Genomic DNA, 24,033 nt, shown 5'->3' with positions numbered 1-24,033 from the left:
AAGAGGCTGTGCTGGCAAAGACTCATTTCTGCCGGAGTTTGGGGGAGAGAAAGAAAGACTTCTGCTTCTGCTGCTTTCTTTGCATGAAGCCAAAAGTCTCTCACTCTCTCCCCCTGAAAATGAAGCTGGAGACGGTATCCTGTGATCCCAAATAAAGAACGATCAACTGATAAGAAAACGGGGTGGGGAATTTTCCTGCAGACTTTTTGGGGGGATTTTCCCAGGGTCTGGTCTGCGGGATTTAAAATTATGAGTTTGGTGGTCCCTGAGGTCCAAAAGGTTGGTGACCCTTGCTTTAGAACACAATAGGATTAACCCACCACCATTGGAATAGTAAAAGACACAAGCTCACTACACTGCACAACACTCTGCAGCATTTCAATCACCAAACCCCAGGACCTTATAAAAATCCACCCCCTCACCCAGCTAATTGATTAGCCATCCCAGAAACATGCTCTCACTGAAGTTTCTGGAAACCACATAAACAGACATTTCCTTCTACCCAGCCTCCATTTTATTTCCAGTGTTCTCCCGGCTTGGAACCGGACAGGATTTTTCTTCCAACAAAACACAAAATATAATTCTTATTAACAATTGATGAGAGAAGAGTCACTGCTTTTTGGTTAGTTCCTTTGGCTAGCCAAATAGCTTCCATCAGCAAAACAAACAAGGCAATTTTTTCCCCATCTATTTGACTACCCTGGGGAAATTCTTTATTTTCACAATACTGATGATGCTAAGTTTATTACTAACTTTACTGTGGAACTTATTACATTTCCATAAAGATCTATAAGAAGCCTTTGTGGTAAGGATCTCTGCAGGGCTGAATGTGATATGTTTTCAACATGTTGAAGGTTGAACTTCCTTGAATATTTCTTCTCTTTTTCTTTCTTTCTTAAATTTATATGGCCACACCCATCTCACAAGAAGTGACTGGACAGTGAATAAAAAAGTATACAAACAAATATGTCAATAGTGATAATTTCAAACTTGTTTACTGTGCAGTTTCTGAAAGCTTGTAATACAAAGTAAATTTAGTTTAGTTACAAAAATATTGAGGGCAGTCAGATTGAAACCTTATTTCAACAGCTGTAAGGCCGTAAGAAATTAATATCAATTTCACTTTCAATTGGATATATAAGAACTCACCAGGTTCCTTTTTACTTGCACATTAACCTACTTTAAACTGAGTGGCAAGTTTGTGCATGCTGTTTTTACGCATATTTTTAGTACATGCCCAGCACAGGTTACCTCATTTGCAAAGATTTCTGGCTTGGAGAATAAAGAAACTAAAGTCTGTCTTGCATACTAAACCAGCAGCGTTGTGCTACACTGATTCAAGTGCTTTGAGGCAAAGAACAAGCAGCAAGAAATTCAATTGATGGGGAGGCGAGGTCATGATGTTTTCATGTATTCTTTTGCCCTTCGACTCTAATATTTCCGGGATAGGAAAATGTATAAAGAGCGGTCCCTGGCTGCTTTCTCGGGTGGGTGGGTTTCTAAAACATATGTACTGCGGGGAATCCAGTTCAGAAAGTTAATCAGCACCCAAAGAAGCCAGCGAAAGCCTTTTCCGAAGACGAAAAGCTAGGTCGAGCTTGCCCCGCCCCTCTCGCCATAGCGCACGTCGTCCGTACGTCCGCAGTGAGGCGCTCCCTCTGAACCCCGCCTCCCACGGAGGAAAGGACCAATCCGCGGCTCGACTGGAGGAAAGGGGTGGGTTTGGGGTAACAGCCGCTGCCACAGACTGTAGCTGAATTCGGGCGGCGGCGTTGTTTACGGACCAAGGCAGGAGGGATGGTCGGGTGGGAGAAAGGGCTCCGCATCCATTTTGAGCCGGGGAGCTGCTGGCTCGAGGAGGTGAGGAAGGATTCTCAAGGCGTCCCCCCCCCCTCCCTTCTCCCCTCCTCCTTCTCCGCTGGCTTTTCCGTGATAAACAAACTAGCCGCGCCTCCTCGCCCTTCTTCCAGCTCGACTGTACGGCTTTGGCGACGATTTCCTTGTTGCCTGCGGGGCTGACGACCCCCTAAAGGGGTCCTCGGGGCTGCAAATCTGGAGTTGGGTCGCAGATCTCCCTCTGTGCTCCGGGAGGGTTTCCTTCCCGTGCTTGTGTTTACATGACAGTTTTACCCCCTCCCCTTGCTGGTAATGTCTGAATGTATTGGACCCGGACGCCCATATTCTCCAGCCAGCATTAGTTACGGGGGAAGATTTTTCGAGCTTGGGGGTTCGAATCCAACTGTAGGGTGCCATGGTTGAATGAACAATTGTAAACACACGGGGGAGCGAGCTGCAGAGGTACTTTCGTTGTTCCCGTTAGGACTGCGTGGGAGGAGAGTTGTTAAAATAAGCCATTCGCACACGTGATTGTTTAAAGCTGTTGAATAGCCTATCCGGAAAAGCGAACAGTTAAACTGTAAATATTGCATAAAGCTAAATATTCACAGTTCCATGATAATGGGCCTAGTAATCAATATTTCAGCAATGAAAATCCTAAAAGTAATGAAATCCTAAGGTTTTTTTTTTTCTCTAATGGTTGCTCTGGACAGACTTTGAGGCTCTTTCTCTTGACTGAGGGGGATAATTCATTTGCATCCCTCCTCTTCCTTACTTTTTGCCTAGCCTGAAGTAATCATTCCTAGTTCCTATGGTCACAAAAAGAAAGAAAAAGTGCTGGTTTTATTATTTGTCAAGTATTTGGGCTTTTTCTACTTCAGAGACAGACCCTGTGCTTGCTTAAACTGGTTTCAATGTTTGATAGGGATATGAAATTCCATTAACCCTTTGCTGATCAGCTACATTTTCAGAGCATTTTTGCCCTAACCCTAAATTTACATAGAACACCAGACAAATGGACTGATTAAAAAAAGGCAAGATAGAACTTGCTGTCACACCTAGCAATCAAAAAAGACAAGTCATGACAGGGAAAAAAAGAGTAAAGAAAAATCTCTCAGTATCAACGTTGTGTAATTCCAATTCATTATAAGCAATTGGAATTACAATTACTGTACATCAACTATAATTCCAGAAGCCTGCTAAAAGTCATTGATCCATCTGGAATGGAAATGCTTTCTGGAATAATTATAAGGAAGGTAAAGCTTCAGCAGGACTTTTGGTAATTCTTCTCTTTCTTTAATTAAAGAATCTTGATAGAAAAACTACTGGTTGATAGGTAAAGAAAAGTAATTTTGTATTTCATTTTTTTAAAGAAATAACTCGCCTTGGAAAGATTTTTTCTTGACAGTTTAAAGTAGAATAAAAAGAACATAATTTTTTTCTGTTAACCTTTTCGTAGATATCAATTTCAGTCATATGCAATGAAAAGTTATAGTCATTTATAGTATGTTATCTTTCTGTAAGTGTGTTATCACTTAAACTAATCTGACTCATATTAATTTGATCCTGTTCTGTTATGACTCCATCAAATTTGTAATACAAACTTAGAGCCGGGTGTACATAATACGTTATCTTTGATATTTGAACTTTATTTACTACACAGATTATTATTGTAGCTGCTTATTCTGTGGCCTAAGTTCAATTGAATGTGTAAAAATAAGGGAAAGAGATATGCAGGAGGAGCATACAAAAAGTCTGGGGAAAACACTGATAATTTTATATGACTATAGATCATATTTTCTTTTCTTAGGAAGATGTTGATATCCCCAATAGACGTGTCCTGATTACTGGTGCCACTGGACTCCTTGGCAGAGCTGTTTATAAAGAATTTAAAGTAAATCATTGGCACACTCTTGGCTGTGGCTATAGTAGAGCTCGACCTTTGTTTGAACAAGTTAATCTTTTAGATACTGCTGCTATTCACAGTGTAATCCAAGATTTTCAGGTGAGAATTTTTAAAAGAAAGGAAATGTTTCTCATATTGTTCAAAATTTCTCAATAATTTAGCTGGTTTTCCTAAATACTAGCATATCCTATTCATTATGTAGCATGAATATTTGCTTTTAAACAACTGGGACTTTATTTTTTTAAATGATTTAATTAGAAAAAATGATGCTGCAAAAAAGTAGTCTTTTATTGAATTTATTAAAAATAGGTTCATATTGCTAGAATATTTACTTCATGTTGTATGTTTGAAATTATTTGGAATGGAACAAGGAAATAAGGAAACTACTAAAAAGCGAAAGAATTTTGGAAGGATAAATATTGTATACATTCTGGGGGATCTCGGCTAAATTAGTGTTTCAGCAATATAACATAAAGTTTTACGTAGATAAAGGGTATTTAAATGAAAGTTCAATGAACTTACTAATATGTCTATATCTTTGAATGAACTTACTAATGTGTGTATATCCTAGCCTCATGTGATAATACATTGTGCAGCTGAGAGAAGGCCAGATATTGTAGACAGTCAACCAGATGCTGCTGTTCAACTCAATGTGACTGCTTCAGGAATTATAGCAAAAGAAGCAGGTAAAAATTGTTGATTTTTTTTTTAAAAAAAGGTTAAATTATTATCTTCTATAGTGTAGATAATTTGACCAGTGTTGAAGAATTACTATCAGTTAATGTTTTATAATATGGTTTGTTAAAAGAGGAATGTAGAATCTGCTGATTGCTATTTTAAATAGAAGGTGTTTGATACGATTCAGCAAGTTTCTACGTTTCTAATAATTTACTAAAGAACTAAATTCCAGATGGAATAGTCCCTTAGTGACACATTTAATTATGATAAATGTATTTCAAATTTAGCTCAAGTGGAAGCATTTCTGATCTACATTAGTACAGACTATGTATTTGATGGAACAAACCCTCCATACAAGGAGAATGATGTACCAAATCCTCTAAATCTCTATGGCAGAACCAAACTAGAAGGTGAAAGAGCAGTCTTAAAAAACAATGAAGGTAAGTTTATTTTTGGGTACGCATTTCCCTTTCTCTCTTTTATTGTTTTATAGCAGTGAGATACAATAAAAACAATAAATGGTTTTATATATACATATATATGTATGTATGTATGTATGTATATACATGTATATACATCATACATATACATACACACATATATACGTATATACATATATATGTGTGTGTGTGTGTGTGTGTATATATATGTATGTATATATATATAACATATATTTGTTTTCTTAAGTTTTCGCGGGTACTTACATGTATGGTATTCAGCTTTGTTCGGGTATTTTCCCACATCATTGTAGTTGTACTTTTAAAGTTGTAGCAACGTTTCGGCAGAATCTCATCTGCCATAATCAGGCTTCTATATTGTGTTATTACACACACACACACACACACACACATACATACATGTACATATGTGTGTGTGTGTGTATAATAATGTGGTTTAAATGAGCTAAGTAGAAAGGAAGGGGAAATCCAAATAATATTAATACAAAAGTAGCTCAGGCCTTAGACACCTGCACCATATCAAAATGTATTTTGACATATTTTTAGTAAGATTTGAAAAAGGATTCAAGAGCCAATCTTTTGAACTCGTTGACACCTAGAATGTTGTTTTATTTTCATCTACCATGATTAATACTCCGTAAAGTGTGAAATTCCATATTTTTGGAATGTTAATTCAGTATCACTTTTATCTCATTAACTATTACGTCCCGTTCCCCCCGCAAGTTTATGTTTACAGATTTGATGGGAGTCAGAACCGAACAGGACCAAATCAAAATGAGTCAGATTAGTTTAAGTGCTAACATACATACAGAAAGAATCTGATAACCATCCTTTTCTAAAATATTCTTTGGAAATTCCAGTAAATAAGATTTCTTTTTTATTAATTAACATCTAAGTCATAAGACGTTTTGCTTCTTGGATGAGAATGTCTTCAAAGAAAAAACAAGTCAGTTGTGTCTTGGAAAAGCACCTTTGCAATAACCATGACCTGGATGACTTAGAATCTCCATCGACTTTTTGCTGGATTGGATGTGCACATAAGAATCAGATTGCTATGTTCTTAGGGGAAAAATTTAAGGAATGGAAGAATGCTACATAAACAACTGTATTATGGCTAACTGAAAATTAAAGGCAACATACTCTGAATAAGTTGTGCATTTCATAGATCCAGAATGGCAAACCTATGGCACATGGAGCCGTTTGTATGGGGACGCGAGCCCCAGCCAAACTTACTGCGCATGCGCGTCTCCCAGCTGATTTTTGGCCCATGTGAGGCCTTTTTCGGCCTCCCTGAGGCTTGGGGGAAGCCTCTGCATCCTCAGAAGGCCGAAAAATGGGCCTTCCGGAAATACTGGAAGTGCCAAAACTGGCCCATTTTTCGGCCTCTAAAGGCTGCAGAGGCTTCTCTCAAGCCCCCGGGAAGGTGAAAACTCCCCTGGGCTCCAGCAGCCCTCTGGAGGCTGAAAATGGGCACTTCCAGTATTTCCGGAAGGCCCGTTTGTTGCCCTCCCAAGGCTGCAGAGGCTTCCCTTGGGCCTCAGGGAGGCCAAAAAAGATCTCAAATGGGCTGAAAATCAGCCAGGAGGCGCGTGCATGAGCATTGCAGGTAAAAGGCGCGGGGGTGTTGCGCGTGAATGCACGGGGGCAGAATGCTTTCAGCACACCACGCCAAACAGATTCGCTATCACTGACATAGATATTAGAGGAAAGGCTGAAATGAAATGAGCAGCTACAAAGACTTTGTATTTTGAATTTTTAAATGATATTTCTTGTATATATTTCAGAATATGTTGGATTTGCAAGCTCATGTTGGTACTTTCCCAAATATTATTATATTAACAATACTGCACTATGAGATATTTTGTTGTCAAAGTTATCATGGGAAACAAAGCTGTCTGGAGGTCATTTTGACAGTTGAAATTATTCTAGTAAACATTGCCAGTAGCAATTTCCAGCCCTTTTTTTTTTTTTGTTCACATACCTTATGTGAAATAATTTGGCTTGTCCCAGTTAAATCTGTCCCTTTTCCATTTTTTCTATTGATGTGAATGAAGTTTACAGCATGATGGGCAATTGCATGCACATGTATTTTGATTTGTGTAACATTTTTTTCTTTTCTCTTAGGTGCGGCCATCCTTAGAATCCCTATTTTATATGGAGAAGTTGAAAAGCTGGAAGAGAGTGCTGTGACAATTATGTTTGATAAGGTGCAATTCAATAACAAATCAGCCAATATGGACCACTGGCAGCAAAGGTTTCCAACATATGTCAAGGATGTAGCCATTGTTTGCCGACAGCTAGCTGAGAGAAGAATGATGGTAAGAACTTTCTTACAATGTATTATATCAAGGTTTGAAGTACTGCTTCACATGTTCAGTGTCTACAAATAATTTTTTTATGTATTTGAGGTTTCAAAAATATATGCAGACTTTCCAGAACCGATAATGTGTATCTGATTGCAGTGCAACATGAACAATGTAATAAAGTTCTGATTAAAACATGTAGAATACTTATACAAGAACACGTTAAAATTTTCAATACCCATGTATGATGCTATAGTTGTTCTAAAGATTGAGATAATAGGTAAATATTCCTATGGTGGCAGAACAATGTTATTGTTAGAAGATGTGAAATAAGTATAGAGATTTTTTATGTTTATCTGAAAAAAAACAGATGATTTAAAATTTTAAACAAAAATCACTTTTATCAACTCCTCTTTCCCATGTATGTCTAGACATTCTGTGTTTTATTTGCCAGCTTTGAAACATTTTAAAAAATATATAGCTGTGATTACACCTATCTTTCTGATGTTTGTTATATTTATGAAGCTTCCTGCTGTCAATCTAACTGTGTATCCAGAAGCTGTAATCATTTAACACATAGTCATCATATAATCCCAACCAAGGCTTAACTTTTAATATTCAGAGGGTCACTTAGATTTTTTTTAATGTTGCCTTGTATTAATGCATCTTTTTTAAAAAAAAAAGTTTTATTAATTTTTAAAACACACAAATTATCGTTATTCATTACATGTTTAAACCTTTTTTCATTGTAAATTTAACAAGTCAGATAAATTATGATTCTGTTTTAAACCATTTCCATATAACATACCAAAACCTCTTATTCAATTTCTCTTTACTTCTCTTTACTCTTATTCAATATCATTATTATTATTTCATCTGTTTCTTTCTGACTTAGTTACCATTATTCTCATTCTATATTTCTACAAGTTTTACTAATTCTCCCCCAAAAGACATATACACACAACACACAAAACATAAAAAAAATCTTTTTGGAAAGTAACTTGGACCCAGGTGTCTCTCTCTTCATGGACTTCAATTATATTCATGCTCATCTTACATATCATTACTTATTTTATTTACCATTCTAAGCCTTCTATATTAACTTCTCCACATATTTCACCCTTCTTAATTCTATCTTAATTAATCATCTTAGTTTGAATCATTATATTTGTATCTTTTGTCCATTTTTTATCATCCCTTTGTCTCATTCCTTATAAAAAAAAAGAAAATAAGTTTCTCCTGAAATCATTAATCAGAGTATGATGCCTTTCTATCTCCCCCTAAGTTAATCAAATTAATCTTTAAAATAATATCCAATACCCAATCCGATTTTGCTTGGTACATTCTATCTAACTAATACATCCAACATAATTAAGTACATAATTAGACAATAAATCCAAATATTAAAAAAGATACTATAATAAAAATTTTATAATAACATCAATACCATAATCTTATTAAACTCTTTAATTAAAACAGTATTCTAAACCTCCCCTATTATTAAATTTTAAAGCCAATCATTTTTAAACATTTAAACATTTTAATCTCTTATCAACTCTTAAACCATTACAATACTACCATCTCATCTTATGTACCTTGCAAAATCTTTTTTTAAAAAAATTATACTTTATCCATTATCCATAAAAAATTCCTTTTTTTCATTTAATTTCAAAACATTGTAGCTTTTCTCCACCTTTTCCCTTTCTTTCTTCTCCCAACAAACCTTTCTACCCCCCCTTCTTCTAGCCTCTGCCTTACCGGCTTCCCTTCTCTGTCGTATTCCTTTTCCCTTTTGTTTACTATCATCATATTGGTTTTGCACCTTATTTTTCCCTTTCTTAAATGTTTTTAGATCTTAAGTCCTTAAGTCCTTTAGTTTTCTTCTTTTCTCTTCTTTTCTTTTCTTTCTCTCTTCCTTCTTTCTTGATCAAATTCTGAGATTCATTAAAAATGGCTCCTTCCTTTCTTTCTTGTTCCTCTGCTGTCTTCATCTGTTGTAATGTTTGTTGATAGTTAGTAAGCGCCATTTCTAAAAAAGGAAAGCTTCTTCCACACCATCTTTACCATTTTTTTTTGCTTGTTCATATTCTTTTCTTAGTTCCTCAACAGAAAGAGCCATTATAAATCTTTTCTTTTCTTTTCCCCTTCTTTCTTCTTACAACAACCAGAATATTCAAAAGAAAATAAAAAAAATAAAACAGTCCCAAAGTTATCAATCAGTCCAAACCAAGGCAGAGTTCTCACTTTCTCCTTCTGGGGTAATATCAATCAAAGAGAAAGAAAGTCCAAATCTGTTTAAAATCCTATTGCAATATATTCTAGTCTTCAAATCCTTAAGGCATCTGCTCCAACAAAGTCTTAGCATACAAATATTTTCTTTTTAATCCTCTCTCTTCCCACTCATCGCTTAAAACCAATTTTCACCTAAAAAAATAGGTTTCTTAATATCCAGTTATTTATTCCGTAGGAAAAGAGGAAAGCTATCCTTTCAGCACCTTCAAACAGCCGCTTTTTTCCTCTTCTGGCAGGTATTATTCAGAAAGTCATACTTTTCAGGAATTTTATTAAATATGTCTTAGAGTCCTAGGAGCCAAGAAAAACTTTCTCCTCTCAAGCACTTTCTCCACTTCCTCCTGCGCATTCTTACCCGGCTGCCAGCTTCTTTGTGGCGGCCATTACAGACCGCCGCTGCACCAGTCCTGGGAAAAGGGGGTTCTGCCGGCCGGGGAGGGTCTGCAACACCCCCAAACCCCTCTCCGGATCCCCCTACCTTCAGCTGCCCCTGCAGGTGGCCTAGCTCCATACCCGTCTGGGTCGGAGCCCCAGAAGCGACTAGCGCGGCAGGGATCGCGCAGCTTCGCAAATCCCTGCCGCTCATGGCCGACAAACCGGAAGTTATTGTTGCAAATAAACTCTAACAATTCAAGATGTATTAATGCATCTTGAATTGTTAGAGTTTATTTGCAACAATAACATCAAAACCAGTTGTAAAACAGCTGCAACTATTACTTTGGAGAAGATGAGTACATTGAGTTTTTTTCTAGTAACACTATTGTGTACAAAGTAACATGTATAGTAATTATTACATTATGTAGCAGAAAAATATGTTCTAATAATGCAAAAAAAACCAAAACCCAGTACATTGAATTAAATGTTGCTTCTGATATTTAGTGACTTCCCACAAAGCCTGTAATTTATATGCCCCTTCCTGGAACTTTTTAGCATAGGAAAATCGAAATGAATTCAAATTGTATGTGTTTGTTGCTTTTCCAAGGATCCATCCATTAAGGGAACATTCCACTGGTCTGGTAATGAACAGATGACTAAGTTTGAAATGGCACGTGCTATGGCTGATGCTTTCAATCTTCCTAATAGCCACTTAAGACCGGTAAGTAATTAATCGGAATGAGCTAACTTGTAATTGGTAAACATTTGTCATTTGTTTTGCTATGAAATGTTAACTTTGAGATGTATGAACTGTAAACTTTAAAGATAACAAAATAGGCTGGTATTGAAATAGAAGTTTGATTTATATGATTAACATGATCTGTATGACTTGTATGATTTGAATGTATTTGTCTATTAGAGCACTGTCTTTTTTTTTTAAACAATTTTATTGATTTTCAAAAACAATACACAAACAAACAAAACATAAAACATAAAAACATAAAACATCTTTTCTGAAAGCTGCTTGATCCCGGGTTACAACTCTTCGTACAGACACAAATTCAAATTCATATTCATTTTACATACCATTCCATATCTTATTACCATTTTCAATTTTTTATATATCTTCTCCCCTCTTTTAACTTTCTTAATTTTATTTTATTTATCTCATCTCAGTTCAAATCATAATACTTATTATTCTTTGTCTGCTCTGTTTCCAGCTATCCATTTATCTTTTCTCTTTAAACAAAACTTCTCCTGTACACTGATTGGAGTATGACGCCTTTAACTCTTTTCCCTAAATTTATAATACTTAATATAATACATAACTTGCATTGGGATTCTGTTTAGTACATTCTAAAATTACACAATGTATTTTATAAGAAAAACAAACAAAAAGAAAAGAAAAAATGTTATAGGTATATGATGTAATTAAAACAACTATCAATGCCAATACAAATCTAATCATAAATATTAATATTCATTTATATCTTAAACATTTTACACGTTACTTTTCAATTAAATATCATACTTTTATGGGAACACTTATACTTTCCATAGTTATTTCCCCCCCCACATCACATATTTTAAATCATTATATCATTAAAATGTTCCCATTTCTCCTACTTCAATTCTCTCATTTATTTCATTACCTTCTTTTTCTTCACAAAGATTTCACTGAATTACACTAAATGTTCTATCCCATTTTTGGTTACATGTTGTTTCCAATTTTCTAACATTATTTTTAAATACAAATATAAAAATACAATCTTATGTACTTTTACAGAATCCCTTTTTCAATTAAATTTACCCATTGTCTCTAAATGAATTTTGTTTCTTTACATCTTGCTCCCCACCATTGAGGCTTCTCATCCCTTCCTTTCTCCTTTGCTTATTCTTCTCCTTGCCCTTTTTACCCCCTTGTCTCTCCACCTCCCTTTTCCTCTTCTGCTTTCCCCCTTTCTGTTGTTTTCTAACATTGTATCCACTTTTCACCTTTTTCTCTTTCTTGGTCCCCTTTTTCTTTTCCTCTTTCTCCTTTCCTTCCCCAAATAGAGTCACTTGTTCATCAAAGATGGCTTCTTCTTTATCCCAGTCATCCTGCTGCGCAGTCAGTTTTTCATAAGTACAAACCGCCATTTCTAGAAATTGAAAAAGTGTGTCCAAAGAATCTTTCCCTTCTTGTTCTTCTTTTTTGTATTTTTTGTATTCAATTTTCAATTCATCCACAAGTGATGCCATTGTAGAGAGAAAAAGTTTTTCCAAGACAACCACCCAAGTGCTTTTAATCAAAAATAATTCCCAAAAGTTCCAAAGTCACCAAACAATCCAAATAAGCTGTTTCTTTTAGTACTTTTGTCTTTCTTCCGTTTCTCTTTCTGGGGTTACTATTTAGTCACAAAGTTCCAATTAAGGTATATCTTTTAGAAGTCTTATTAATATTTAATAGCTCTTTAGAATTCTAGGCAATCTTCTCCTTATTTTCAAATTCTGCTCCAATTTTTTTTTCCTCTCCCTTTTTACTTACAGCAAAAAAGATTTTTTTTTTAAGTATTCAGAAATCCTTGTTCCTTTAATTACCTCCAATGCGGGTTTTCCGATTTCTCTTGCAGTTCCATTCACTGTCACGTTAGGAAGGAGAGTGAAAAGAAAAAAAAAACTTTTCCTTTTAATTTCCATTCGCTGCTTGTAAAGCTCTGGAAACGATGTATCTTTAGCAAATTTTAAGTTCCAGGATACTTTCGTTACTTTATCCCGGTCAGCAAAAAACACTTTCACTTCTTCACAGCTCCTCCTGCACTTTCTTTTTCCGGCTGAGCTCTTCTATGTGGCGGCCATTTCTGACCGCCGCTCAGCTGCCTTCGGAAAAGAGGGTTTAGGGAAGAGAGGTGCGATATCTCTCAACCCTGCCAGATCCCCCCTGTCTTCGCCACCTTCTACGGAGGTGGCTAGCCCCGAAGCCGGATGGCTCGGGCAGCGAGCGCCGGCAGAAACCGCGCACAGTCGCGGATTCCTGCCTGCCCCGAAGCGCTGCAAACCGGAACTCCCACTAGAACACTGTCTTAAGGAGATTGTGGGTATAAGAAATCAAAAAGGAGGCTTTCTCCTTCTTTAATTTGAAATAACTTGATGGTATAGTTATCTTGACTAAATAGGATTATTGGGTTAAGGAACGTAGTGATAAATAATCTTAAGAGTTTTTAAGAGTTTTTATTAAGAGTTTAAGAAGAATATATATTGTTGTGCGTATAGATAATCTAAACCTTGACCTCTTTTTTATTTTATAAAGGAGAAACTACAATACATTGTGTATAGAAAGAAATAGAAAAGGGGTGTTTGAGTAAGATATATAGAGATACATGCAAATATAGATCTTTCAATTGGTAAATTGAAACCCTGACTACTGGATTACTGCTCTAAGTTAAAAGTGAATTAAGAAATTAAAAAGGGGGTTTTCTGTCGTTTCTTCTCTATTGGGATTATATTTGAGGTTATAATTACTTTGATTAAGTATTGTATTTTGAACTAAGGAAATATAGTGATAAATAAGTTTTGATTACAATATTAAGAGATTAAGGGGAGTCTATAGGTGATTATATATAAATAGAAATTAGATTCCCCCTTTTATTATAAATAAAAGGAAAAAAAGAATAAACTTAATACTTTGTGCATAAGGAAAGGCAGGAGGGCTTTGTCTGTGTAGGATATTGTTAGATATATAGTGATATTGACTTTGAAATAGAGAAAGGGATAACAAGTGGTGCTAATTCTATATAATTCTAATAAAAGAGATTTGAAAAGAAAAAGGAATAAATTGAAAGTAAGAGATTAGTTTAAAATATATTGTAAAGGAGATAATAAAATAGGTAGAAATAAATAGAGCTTGAAAATAAGACAAGTGCCATGACATCAGCCTGGAGAATGGCAAAGAACAGGGGTCCCCAACCGACCGGTCCAGCGGAACAAGTCTTACTGGGCCGCTGGTTGCTGGCGCCGCCATCTTTTTGGTAAAAAGTGCTTCCGGTGAGCTTTTCCGGGAAAGCTCACCAGAAGCACTTTTCATCAAAAGAGCTCAGTGAGCTTTCGGGTAGAAAGCCATTTCTACCTGAAAAGCTCACGGAGCTGCGCCGCCATCTTTTTGACAAAAAGTGCTTCCGGTGAGGTCACCGGAAGCACTTTTCGTCAAAAAGATGGCGGCGCCCAGTTGATGCCGGTACCGGGCCGCGGCGCCCAGCTGATGCCGGTACCGGGCCGCGGCGTCAAAAAGGTTGGGGATCACTGGCAAAGAAGACAACATCTAGTCCAACATTGACAATTACATCACCTGCTGGTCAAAAGACAATTGAAGGAATGTCAGGAGTAGAAAAACAAACTGTAGCCAATATGCAAACAATATAGGCTTCGTTAATGACCATTCAAGAAACCATGCTTGAAATGCAAGAACAACAGATAAAAATGCAAGAGAATATTTCTCAAAATCATATGGAATTGAAAGGCAATATTAAATAAATTAGAAGTCAAAGTTGATACTATACAGCAAACAATGCAAAAGAACGAGCAGAAACTAGAAGAGGTGGAACTTAGAACAGTACAAAATGAAAAGAAACTGGAACTAATGGACAACAGGATGATGACAATAAATAAAAGATTAGAAGAACAGATTATCCACCTAGAGATGGACCGCGCTGCCTATTACGAGGTTTCAAAATATCATTGAAAGTAGAGATGAAGATCTGAATGTGCTTATGGCAGAATTACTTGTGCCAGCTTTATAAAGGGAGACCCGAGAGATCCTGCTAGAAATTGATGAGGCCTATAGAGTTCAAACGAGTTATGCTCGACGTAACAGGTTACCCAGGGAAGTCCACATGCGATTTGCCAGGAAACAAGTACGTGACATAATATACAAGATAACGCGAGACAAACCTTTGGCTTATAAAGATAAAGAAGTACAAACCCTGAAGCAGGTTCCCAAGAAGGTGCGTGAACAGAGAAAAGAGTATAAGTTTTTGGCAACACAATTTATCCAGAAGAACATAATGTTTCGATAGTTAATTCCAGAAGGCTTGTTGGTGACATGGCAGGAAAAGAGGATCAGGATAGATAACTTAGACAAGGCGCAAGATTTCTATGAGCAGATTGGAGGAACAGAAGAAGAAAGCGGTAGAGAGGAGCTAGAGACAGAAAGCCAAGAAGAACAATAACAGCAAGATATAGGAGACCTAGAACAAGAAGGAGAGAACAAGGAGGAGACGGAAGGAAGAAGATTAAGAACACACCCGCAAAGAGAGACTAGAATTAAAAGAAGACAGATAATATCCCACAAGTAGAAAGACGGAAATGGAAATGAAGCTATTATCATTAAACATAAATGGTCTAAACTCACCCATTAAAAGGAAACAGATACTATCTAGATTAGTCAAACATAAATTAGAAATAGTATGCCTGCAAGAAGTTCATATTAAAAAACAATTCTGGAAATGTTTAGAATATCCTAAATTAGGAAGGTTATTTGTTGCCCTAGCAGATCAAAAACAGAAAGGGATAGCGGTATATGTTAAAAAAGAAATTAAGGCAGTAGAAAAATATGTAGACCCACAAGGGAGAATTTTGATACTTGAACTAGAATTAGGGTACAAGCCAATGTTATTAGTTACAGTTTTTGCGCCAAATGACAACCAAAGTCAATTCTATAAGGATTTACATGAGAGAATCGTTGAGATGGGACAAGATAATGTATGCACTGTGGGAGATCTTAATGCGGTAGTAGATATAAGGAAGGATTATTTTAGTAATGCAAAGAACAAAAAGAAAAGGAAAATTTTGCCCAGATCCTTTTTCAATGACACAGGCACTAAATTTGATAGATCAATGGAGGAGAATAAATTTGGGGAAAAAAGAATTCACGTTCTACTCTAACCCACACAAATCGTGGTCTAGATTAGACATGGCGTGGATGAACGCAGAACTAGGAAACCAACTAGATTCGATAGAGATTACGACAAATGTATGGGCTGATCATAACCCATCAAAAATAACTTGGAAAGGAAGGAAAAGGAAGAGTAGAAGGTGGATACTTAATCCCCAAATTTTAAAGGAGAAAGGTTTTGTAGAGAAAATTAAGAAATGGAACTTTTTTTTAAGGAAAATACAGTGGAGCAAACATCATTACAGAATTTATGGGATACAGCCAAGGCAGTCTTGAGGGGGCTAATAACAGCATATACAGCGAAAAGGAATAAGGAAAGATGGCAAAATCAGAATAAATTACAGGAGGAGATTAAAGACCTAGAAAGTAGATTACAAAAAAACAACAACACAAGATGAAAAATTGAGGAGAGAGATGATTCTTACTAGGCATAAATTGAACATTCTAAATCAGGAAGAGAGTTAAAGAGGTGAAAAGGGCAAAACAGAATTTTTTCGAACATGCAAATAAACCAGGGAGGTGGTTAGCCCATAAGTTAAGATTAGAAAGAGAAAGAAGGTTGATACAAGAATTGGAAGATGATGATGGAAAATTAGAATATCGAATGACTGAGAAAAAGAAAATAGTACAAAAATATTTTGAACAACTATATAGGGAGGATGGAATAAACTCTGAGAATACAGAACAATATTTGAAAAGGAAAGGTCTCCCAAAAATTAGAGAGGAACAGAAAGAGATATTAAATAAAGAAATAACAGTGATGGAATTGAAAAGGGCGGTTGAAAGGCAGAAAGATAATAAGACGCCAGGGCTGGATGGTCTTCCAGCGGAACTGTACAAATGTATTTATGAATGTCTTGAACCAGTGATGTTAGATGTGTACAACGAGGTATTAGACTTTGCTAAATTACCCGATTCATGGAGAGAAGCGAATATCTCACTAATTCCTAAAGAAGATTTAGATCACAAAGAGATTAAAAATTATAGACCAATCTCACTCCTGAACTCAGACTATAAAATATTTGCAACAATAATGTTGGAAAGACTAAAAATTATATTAAATGAACTTATTCATATTGACCAGAACGGTTTTCTAGCTTCTAGACAGATAAGGAACAATATAAGGATAGTATTAAACGTATTAGAATACTATGAGGCCCACCAGGAAAGCAGGCAGCGTTGATTTTCTTGGATGCTCAGAAGGCCTTCGACAATCTCAGCTGGCAGTTCTTGATCCAACAGGTCGAAAATATGGGATTTGGATCTAAATTCAAGAAAATGATTGGCACAATTTATTCGAACCAAAAAGCTAGGGTAATTATAAATGGGGAGATTACTGAAAACTGTAAGATTATGAAAGGTGTTAGGCAGGGATGTCCAATGTCATCTCTGCTTTTTATCTTGACCATCAAAGTGCTTTTAAATCAGATTAGACAAAGAAAGGAGATAATTGGACTGAAGAGCAAAAAAGAAGAATATAAAGTACAGGCGTTTGCAGACGACAGTGTATTTTGTGGAAGATCCAATGGAATCAGGAACCTATCTAATCCAAGAATTAGAAGAATATGGGGCAGTAGCAGGACTAAAAATTAATAAAGATAAAACAAAAGTAATAACCAAAAACTTGTTAGAAAGTTAAAAAAAAAATTGGAAAGGAAATTGGGACTACAAAATGTCAAAAAACTTAATTTGGTTAACAGGAAGATGCTCTTCCGTAAAAGAGGATAATTATATGAAATTACTTTGACAGATAAAGAAAGATCTGGCCAATTGGGGAAAATTACAACTATCACTATTAGGCCGAATAGCGGCCATAAAAATGAACATACTACCGAAACTATTATACTATTTTCAAACAAAACCTATAAAATTGGATAAGAAATTTTTTCAGGAATTAGATAGGACGGTAATGAAATTTATATGGATGGGGAAAAAAGCACGAATAAAATTGAAAATGTTACAAGATAGTAGAACCAGAGGCAGCCTTGGCCTCCCAAAATGGGAAACATATTATCAAGCAGCAATTTTACTATGTGATAAGGAGTGGATAAACTTAAAAAATAAAAGAATTTTGGTGATAGAAGGTCATGACCTCCAAGTTGGGTGGCATGCCTTTCTATGGGATAAAAAGAATAAGACCGACTCCTATTTCCATAGACATTTGATAAGGGACTCACTTTTACAAGCATGGGAGAAAATAAAAAAAAAGTATTATTTGAAAAGACCAAACTGGATCTCACCTATGGAAGCTATATTATATCCAAATACAAGGGACACTAAAAAAATGATTAGATATAAAGAATTGGTAGATGAACAGGGGGAATTAAAAACACTGGATAAACTAAAAGAACAAGGGATAATATTAGACTGGTTGGTATATTTGCAAATTCAAACTAAATTTAAGAAAGACGTAAAGGAGCTAAGGATAGATAAAGATTTACAAAAATTGGACCAAATCTTGACAGGCAAGGATATAAAATTTATAACATGAACATATAATTATTTACTGGAGGTAGAACTAGAGGAGGAAATTATTAAGGGACCAATGATTTCCTGGGTGAGAAATGTGGGTCATAATATAAATTTGGATGAGTGGGAAAAGACTTGAACCGAGAACTGGAAGCTGACTTTGTCAACGGCATTCAAAGAAAATCAATATAAAATGTTTTGTAGATAGCACTTAGCGCCGGCACGACTGGCGAAAATGTATCCAACCTTGAAATCAGAATGCTGGAAGTGCAAACAAAAGAAAGGAACGTTTTTCCGTATGTGGTGGCAATGTATAGAAGTCAAAAAATACTGGAAGAAAATACAGAAATGGCTTTTTGAGATTACAAAATATAAATTGAATTTGGAACCCGAAATGTTTTTATTAGGTATGATCAAAGGGAATTTGAGTAAAGATAAAAGATACACATCTTAACTGCAACAAGAATCACGTTAGCACAAAATTGGAAGAGTGATAAAATACCACCAGATGAAGTTTTGATTCAAAAAATAATGGACTGTGCTGAACTAGATAAATTCACTATGGAACTGAAAGGCAAAGAGGATCGAGAATACTGTGCGATGGGAGAGGTGGTACGAATGGGTGAAGGATAAGGATAAAAATAATGTATAGTCACAAAATAAGAAACATGTATATACAATGACACAATAACTGTTAATGGAAATGAGATTTTTGCATCTTTTTGTTTTTAAAGAATAATAATAAAAAAGAAATGTTAACTTGAGGAATAATTGCCCTTTATCTAATGAAATTTTGAAATTGATAATCCAATTATTCGATTTTCCTTTCACTCTTTGGGAAGCAATATTTGTTTTTGTCCCTGCAATTTTAAGTAATAACCGTACAACAATGTAACTCAGAAATTTCAGCTGCAATTAAGATGCTATGTAGAAAGGATGAAAAAATGCTTTCTGATTATAGTTTCTTATAGCTCAGTGAGTGACTATCTGAATTGTCCTTTTACGTTGCCTTTTATGTAAATACTCACTTAAATGATTACATGAAGGCAAGTGCAAGGAATTCTAGACACCTTAGGGCCTGGAAAATTAGAAAAGAAATACTTTAAAGCATATCAAATTTATCAAATCTAGAAATGAATTCCTCTCTGTCTCTTCTTTCTGCCTCTAGTTTCGTAGTAAAGTTAAAATGTAAGGTAGAGGTAGAACTCACAACCAAGCAAGAGTGTAGTTAAGTGAGTGTAGTTAAGTGAGTTTTGCCCCATTTTACAACTTTTCTTGTCACAATTATTAAGTAAATCACTGCAGTTGTTAAGTTAGAAACACCGTTGTTAAGTGAATCTGGCTTCCCCATTGACTTTGCTTGTCAGAAGTTTTGTGATCACATGACACCGGGATGCTGCAACCATCATAAACATACACCGGTTGCCATGTGTCCAAATATTCACATAACCACAAGGGTACTGCAACAGTCATAAATATGGGAAACAGTCATGTCACTTTTTTCAGTGCTGTTATAACTTCGAATGGTCCTTAAATGAATGATTGTAAGTCGAGCACAACCTATAGCAACTTTTGCTTGATTTACAGTAGGCTCCCTTTAGAAGCTTTTTTTTCAGAAGACACAAATGACTTTAATGTCTGCATGTATCTTTGATTCAGTGACTAAAACTTGGATAGAAGTTTCGGCAAATAATTTGTGGTTCTGTTTTGCACTTTTTGCAGATTTCAGGATTTCTTGCTGATATTATTACAATATTACAGTATGGGAGAGAAAAATGGTTTGGGGATGGGGGAGAGAGGACCCTTAGAAACAACTGCATTTTGGTTTTCTTTTTATTTTGAACAATAAGTACATTGGTCTTTTAAATTAAAGATTACAGATAGCCCAGTGCTGGGTGCTCCTCGTCCTAAGAATGCTCAGCTTGACTGTTCCCGTCTTCTGATGTTGGGCATTGGTCATCATACTCCGTTTCAAGTTGGGATCAAGGAATCACTTTGGCCTTTCCTTACTGACAAGAGATGGAGACAGACAGTGTTCCACTAGCTTGTAAATATTTTAGTGTAAGTATGGTATATGATGCACTTTTTTAAAAAGGGGAGAAAATAGTTTTGTATTCAGCATTCTGTGTTTCAAGTTGAATCAGGTAAAAAATATGGTCTTGCACTAGTGAAATTGTAAGAAGTGTTGATAAAAAAATTAACCTTGTTTGAAGCTGTTAATATATGTTTATGTTTATTACTGGCTTATAAAGATCTAGTGAGCTACAATTATTGCAGTCATCAGTAATATGGAAGGAGAATGTTTCCTCTCATGCAATTTTTGTGTTTAAAATTGTTGGATAGAATCTCTCTTGGCATTTTTTTTGTGGATCACTATAAATAAACATTTTAATGCAGAACTTCAATGTTTCCAATGCAATTTGAAATTACAGTTAAAAGCACTGGAGATGCTTTAGATATGATTAAAAAATTCTAATAAAATAAAACTTTATTTTTGTTTGGAATGAATGTGTACTTACACTTCACATGTTTCCACATTGTACTGCATCTTGAACCTCCAGCATTGCATTAAACTCTTCACAACCTTTTCTCAAAAATGCCATTGTAAGTACACATTGAGGTGTATTAACTAATGTTATTTTCTATGTCATAAAAGTACATTTCCCTGAACTTTAATTAATAATATTTGAAGGTGATAAAATCCTGAAAACTATTCAAAGAAATACTAATACATTAAATTCCAAATAATTACAGAATTTTACTTGTTTGCTGTTGCAGAATAGCTATTTTCAGGCAGTGACATCATTAAGTAGTACATTATAGTGTTATAAAAGGCAAAACCTAAAGAATGCAAATACTTAATAGAATTTGGAATCCATATCCACTTTAAGTTTATTTTTTTAAATGCAAATATAGTATTTTACCTAAGTAATGGTAATATCATTTACAAGAATTCTGCTGAAACAGAAGATAACATATATTCTGACAGCACCTCTTTCCTACTGCTCCTTGACAATGCACCCAAGAAAAAAAAGTGTACTTCTTCCTATGACTTTTCCTTCAAAATATGCTGATAAGAGTAGCAATCTAATTAATAAAATAATTTGAGTTGTCCTGGCTGTCATTTCTTTCACATAAGAAAATATTGCTTTTATTTGTCCCAAGGTGCTTTTTCAGGAAGAACTGGACTTTGGTTTTGTTTTGTTTTTTTCAAGATGTTTTGCTTCTCATCCAAGAAGCTTCTTCAGCTCTGACAGGATAGTGGGGAATGGAGCTGAAGAAGCTTCTTGGATGAGAAGCGAAACATCTTCAAACGTCTAGTTGCCTCCTGAAAAAAGTACCTTTGGGACAACCATGACCTGGATGACTGAGATTATCTACAGACTATTGCTTTTATTTGAAGTCTTGCTAATGCTTTGCTAAATTGAAAATATAAAATTAAATAACATTAGCATAACATGTAATGGTAAAGGTTTTCCCTATCTAGTTGTGTCCAACTCTGGGGAACAGTGCTTATCTCCATTACTGAGACAAGGAAGCCAATGTTGTCTGAAGACATTTCCACAGTCATGTGGATCAGCATGACATCACAGCGCAAAGTCTGCGGCGAAGCACGGAACACTTACCTTCACACCAAAGTGGTGCCAATTTATCTACTCGCATTTTCATGCTTTCCAACTGCTAGGTAGGTAGGAGGCTGTGGCAAGAAAGGGAGCTTGTCCTTTGCATAGCACTTGGGTCTTGAACCTAGACCAGTGATGGCGAACTTTTTCGGCACCGAGTGCCCAAACTACAACCCAAAACCCACTTATGTATTGTGAAGTGCCAATACGCAGGGTGGGATCCAACCAGTGTTATAACCGGTATGGTGAGCACGCATTTTACACGCAGCCATGAACACGGCCACGCCTAACATGCACTGTGCGCACGTGCACAGGGTTTGGAAGAAATCATCAGCTCTGCTGCCTGGACAGCTGACAAGCGTTGCACGCGGGTGCGCAGCATTTGAAAATCCTTTCCTGCTTTTTCAACCTCAGCTGTGCTGTGCAAAGCAGCTAAGGTTGAAAAAGCAGGAAATAAAAAGCAGCCAAGAGCCCAGGCAGGAGGTTGGGCCAAAACAGAAGCCAAGAAGATCAGCGCAGAGAACGGTTCTCTCTCTCCTGATTTTCCCAGCTACCACCAGGAGCGGGAGCAACTGGCCCTGGGCCAAGGCAAGCAAGCGAGGGAAGGGCGGGTCACAAAGTCAGCAACTTACCAAATATGTGGTCAAGTGAGGAGTCAGGGCAAGCAGGCAGGCAAACAAACAAGCGGCAACAATAAGAAGCAAGGAGCAGGAACCAGAGCAGCCAAAGAACTGTTAGGCGGTGTGCGTGACTCCGGAGGCAGGAGAGGCAGATGGGGTGAGGCCAGCTAGTGAGGCAAAAAGTTAAGGTTTTTGCAAATAGGATAGGGGAGGTCAGTGTGATCTACAGACCCCAAAATCAGCTGGGAAGTGCGCATGCACGATGGAGCTGAGTTGGGCTGACCACTCGCATGCCTGCAGAGAGGGCTCTGCATGCCACCTGTGGCACACATGCCATAGGTTTGCCATCATGGACCTAGACTGACAAGTTTGGCTTAACCACTAAGCCAGAGTGCCCCCCCATCACTAACATAATAGATATGTTAGATTTCTTGAAAAATCTCTTACGGAAATTAGTAGCATGTTTATTTTAAACTTGGAAGGAATTAAAGCATATATATTAGAATTTAATTTAATATATATTTGGGTGTTTTAAAATACAGAACATAGAGAATATCTTATAAGAGTTCTCTTTATGGAACATATTAAGGACTTTTTTTAAAAAAAATAAAGGTTTGTTCATTTATGAGAACTCAACAGATCACATCAAGCACTTAGAGTAACAAAGCATATACAGGAGCTAATATACTCAGAACAATTTGAATATTCTTTGAAATTCATTAACAAAAAATATTAGGAATCCTAAGAAAAAACTAGAAAGCAGCTGGCTTATCACTTGAAACAACAAAACGGAGAAAGTTTTATCCCTGCAGTTCAGGCTGATGATGGACAGTTACTTATCAAAACAAAATCTATTTTATGGTATTTGTATTCACTTATGTCGACTAGGGATTCTGGTAACTGCACAAGTTATCAATTTCCTGAAAAGTACTAAAGAGATTTCTTGGGATGATAAAATTAAATAAATACAGCTGTTGACATTACAAGAAAATGCTTTGAAAATGTAAAGAGGTTGAGTATTGAATATGATTTATCTTTAATATTCCCTGAAAATACATCTGTAGAAGCATAATGAGACTTCCGGTGGCAAGGCAAGGACGAACAGAGGTGCAGAAGCCCGTCTGTGGTTTCAGTTAATCTCTTTTTGCGGTTGGCGCGATCCTTTGAGGGTGCACGAGTCCCGGAGAGATTCGTGCCGGCGTGGGGGAGACTCGGGTTGCAGTGTGGGGAAGGCAACCCCCCTGCAGCGAAGAGGAGCACTCCAGAGCCCAACGAGCAAGAAACAGCCCCCTATAAATGGCGGCTCCGAAGTCCGGACTGCCACCGATGTAAAGAAGCGAGTGAGTGACAGTTTGTGAGATCATTGGGGAAGAGTGTGGCATAGAAAATTAGCAGCAGAGAGGAGGATTGGAATGCCATAGACTTTTATAAGGCTGTTACAAGTGTCTGTCTGGAGCCCTAAAAGAAAGTGGCCAAAAACCGGATGGGAGGCAAGTGAAAGTGAAAGGGCTTGGCAGACAGGAGAGAGAGAGAGGACAATAATG

General features: G+C 36.4%; 1 protein-coding gene across 1 annotated transcript; it reads left to right on the top strand.

The window, feature by feature from the left end:
* Window positions 1-1,736: 1,736 nt before the first annotated feature.
* Window positions 1,737-20,843, top strand: MAT2B (methionine adenosyltransferase 2 non-catalytic beta subunit). Its single transcript, XM_026682161.2, has 7 exons — window positions 1,737-1,860; window positions 3,647-3,841; window positions 4,314-4,428; window positions 4,708-4,860; window positions 7,003-7,196; window positions 10,456-10,569; window positions 20,120-20,843. Exons 1-7 carry the CDS (start codon window positions 1,798-1,800, stop codon window positions 20,288-20,290), a joined length of 1,005 nt encoding a protein of 334 aa, XP_026537946.1. The 5' UTR covers window positions 1,737-1,797; the 3' UTR covers window positions 20,291-20,843.
* The last annotated feature ends 3,190 nt before the right edge of the window (window positions 20,844-24,033 follow it).

This window comes from Notechis scutatus, chromosome 2, assembly GCF_049901735.1.
Source record: "Notechis scutatus isolate UNSWTSFEM ecotype Mainland chromosome 2, rNotScu1.2, whole genome shotgun sequence".
NCBI classification, from domain to species: domain Eukaryota; kingdom Metazoa; phylum Chordata; class Lepidosauria; order Squamata; family Elapidae; genus Notechis; species Notechis scutatus.
Note: the sequence above shows the minus strand (reverse complement) of the source record. Positions and strands in the feature narration are given on the sequence as shown.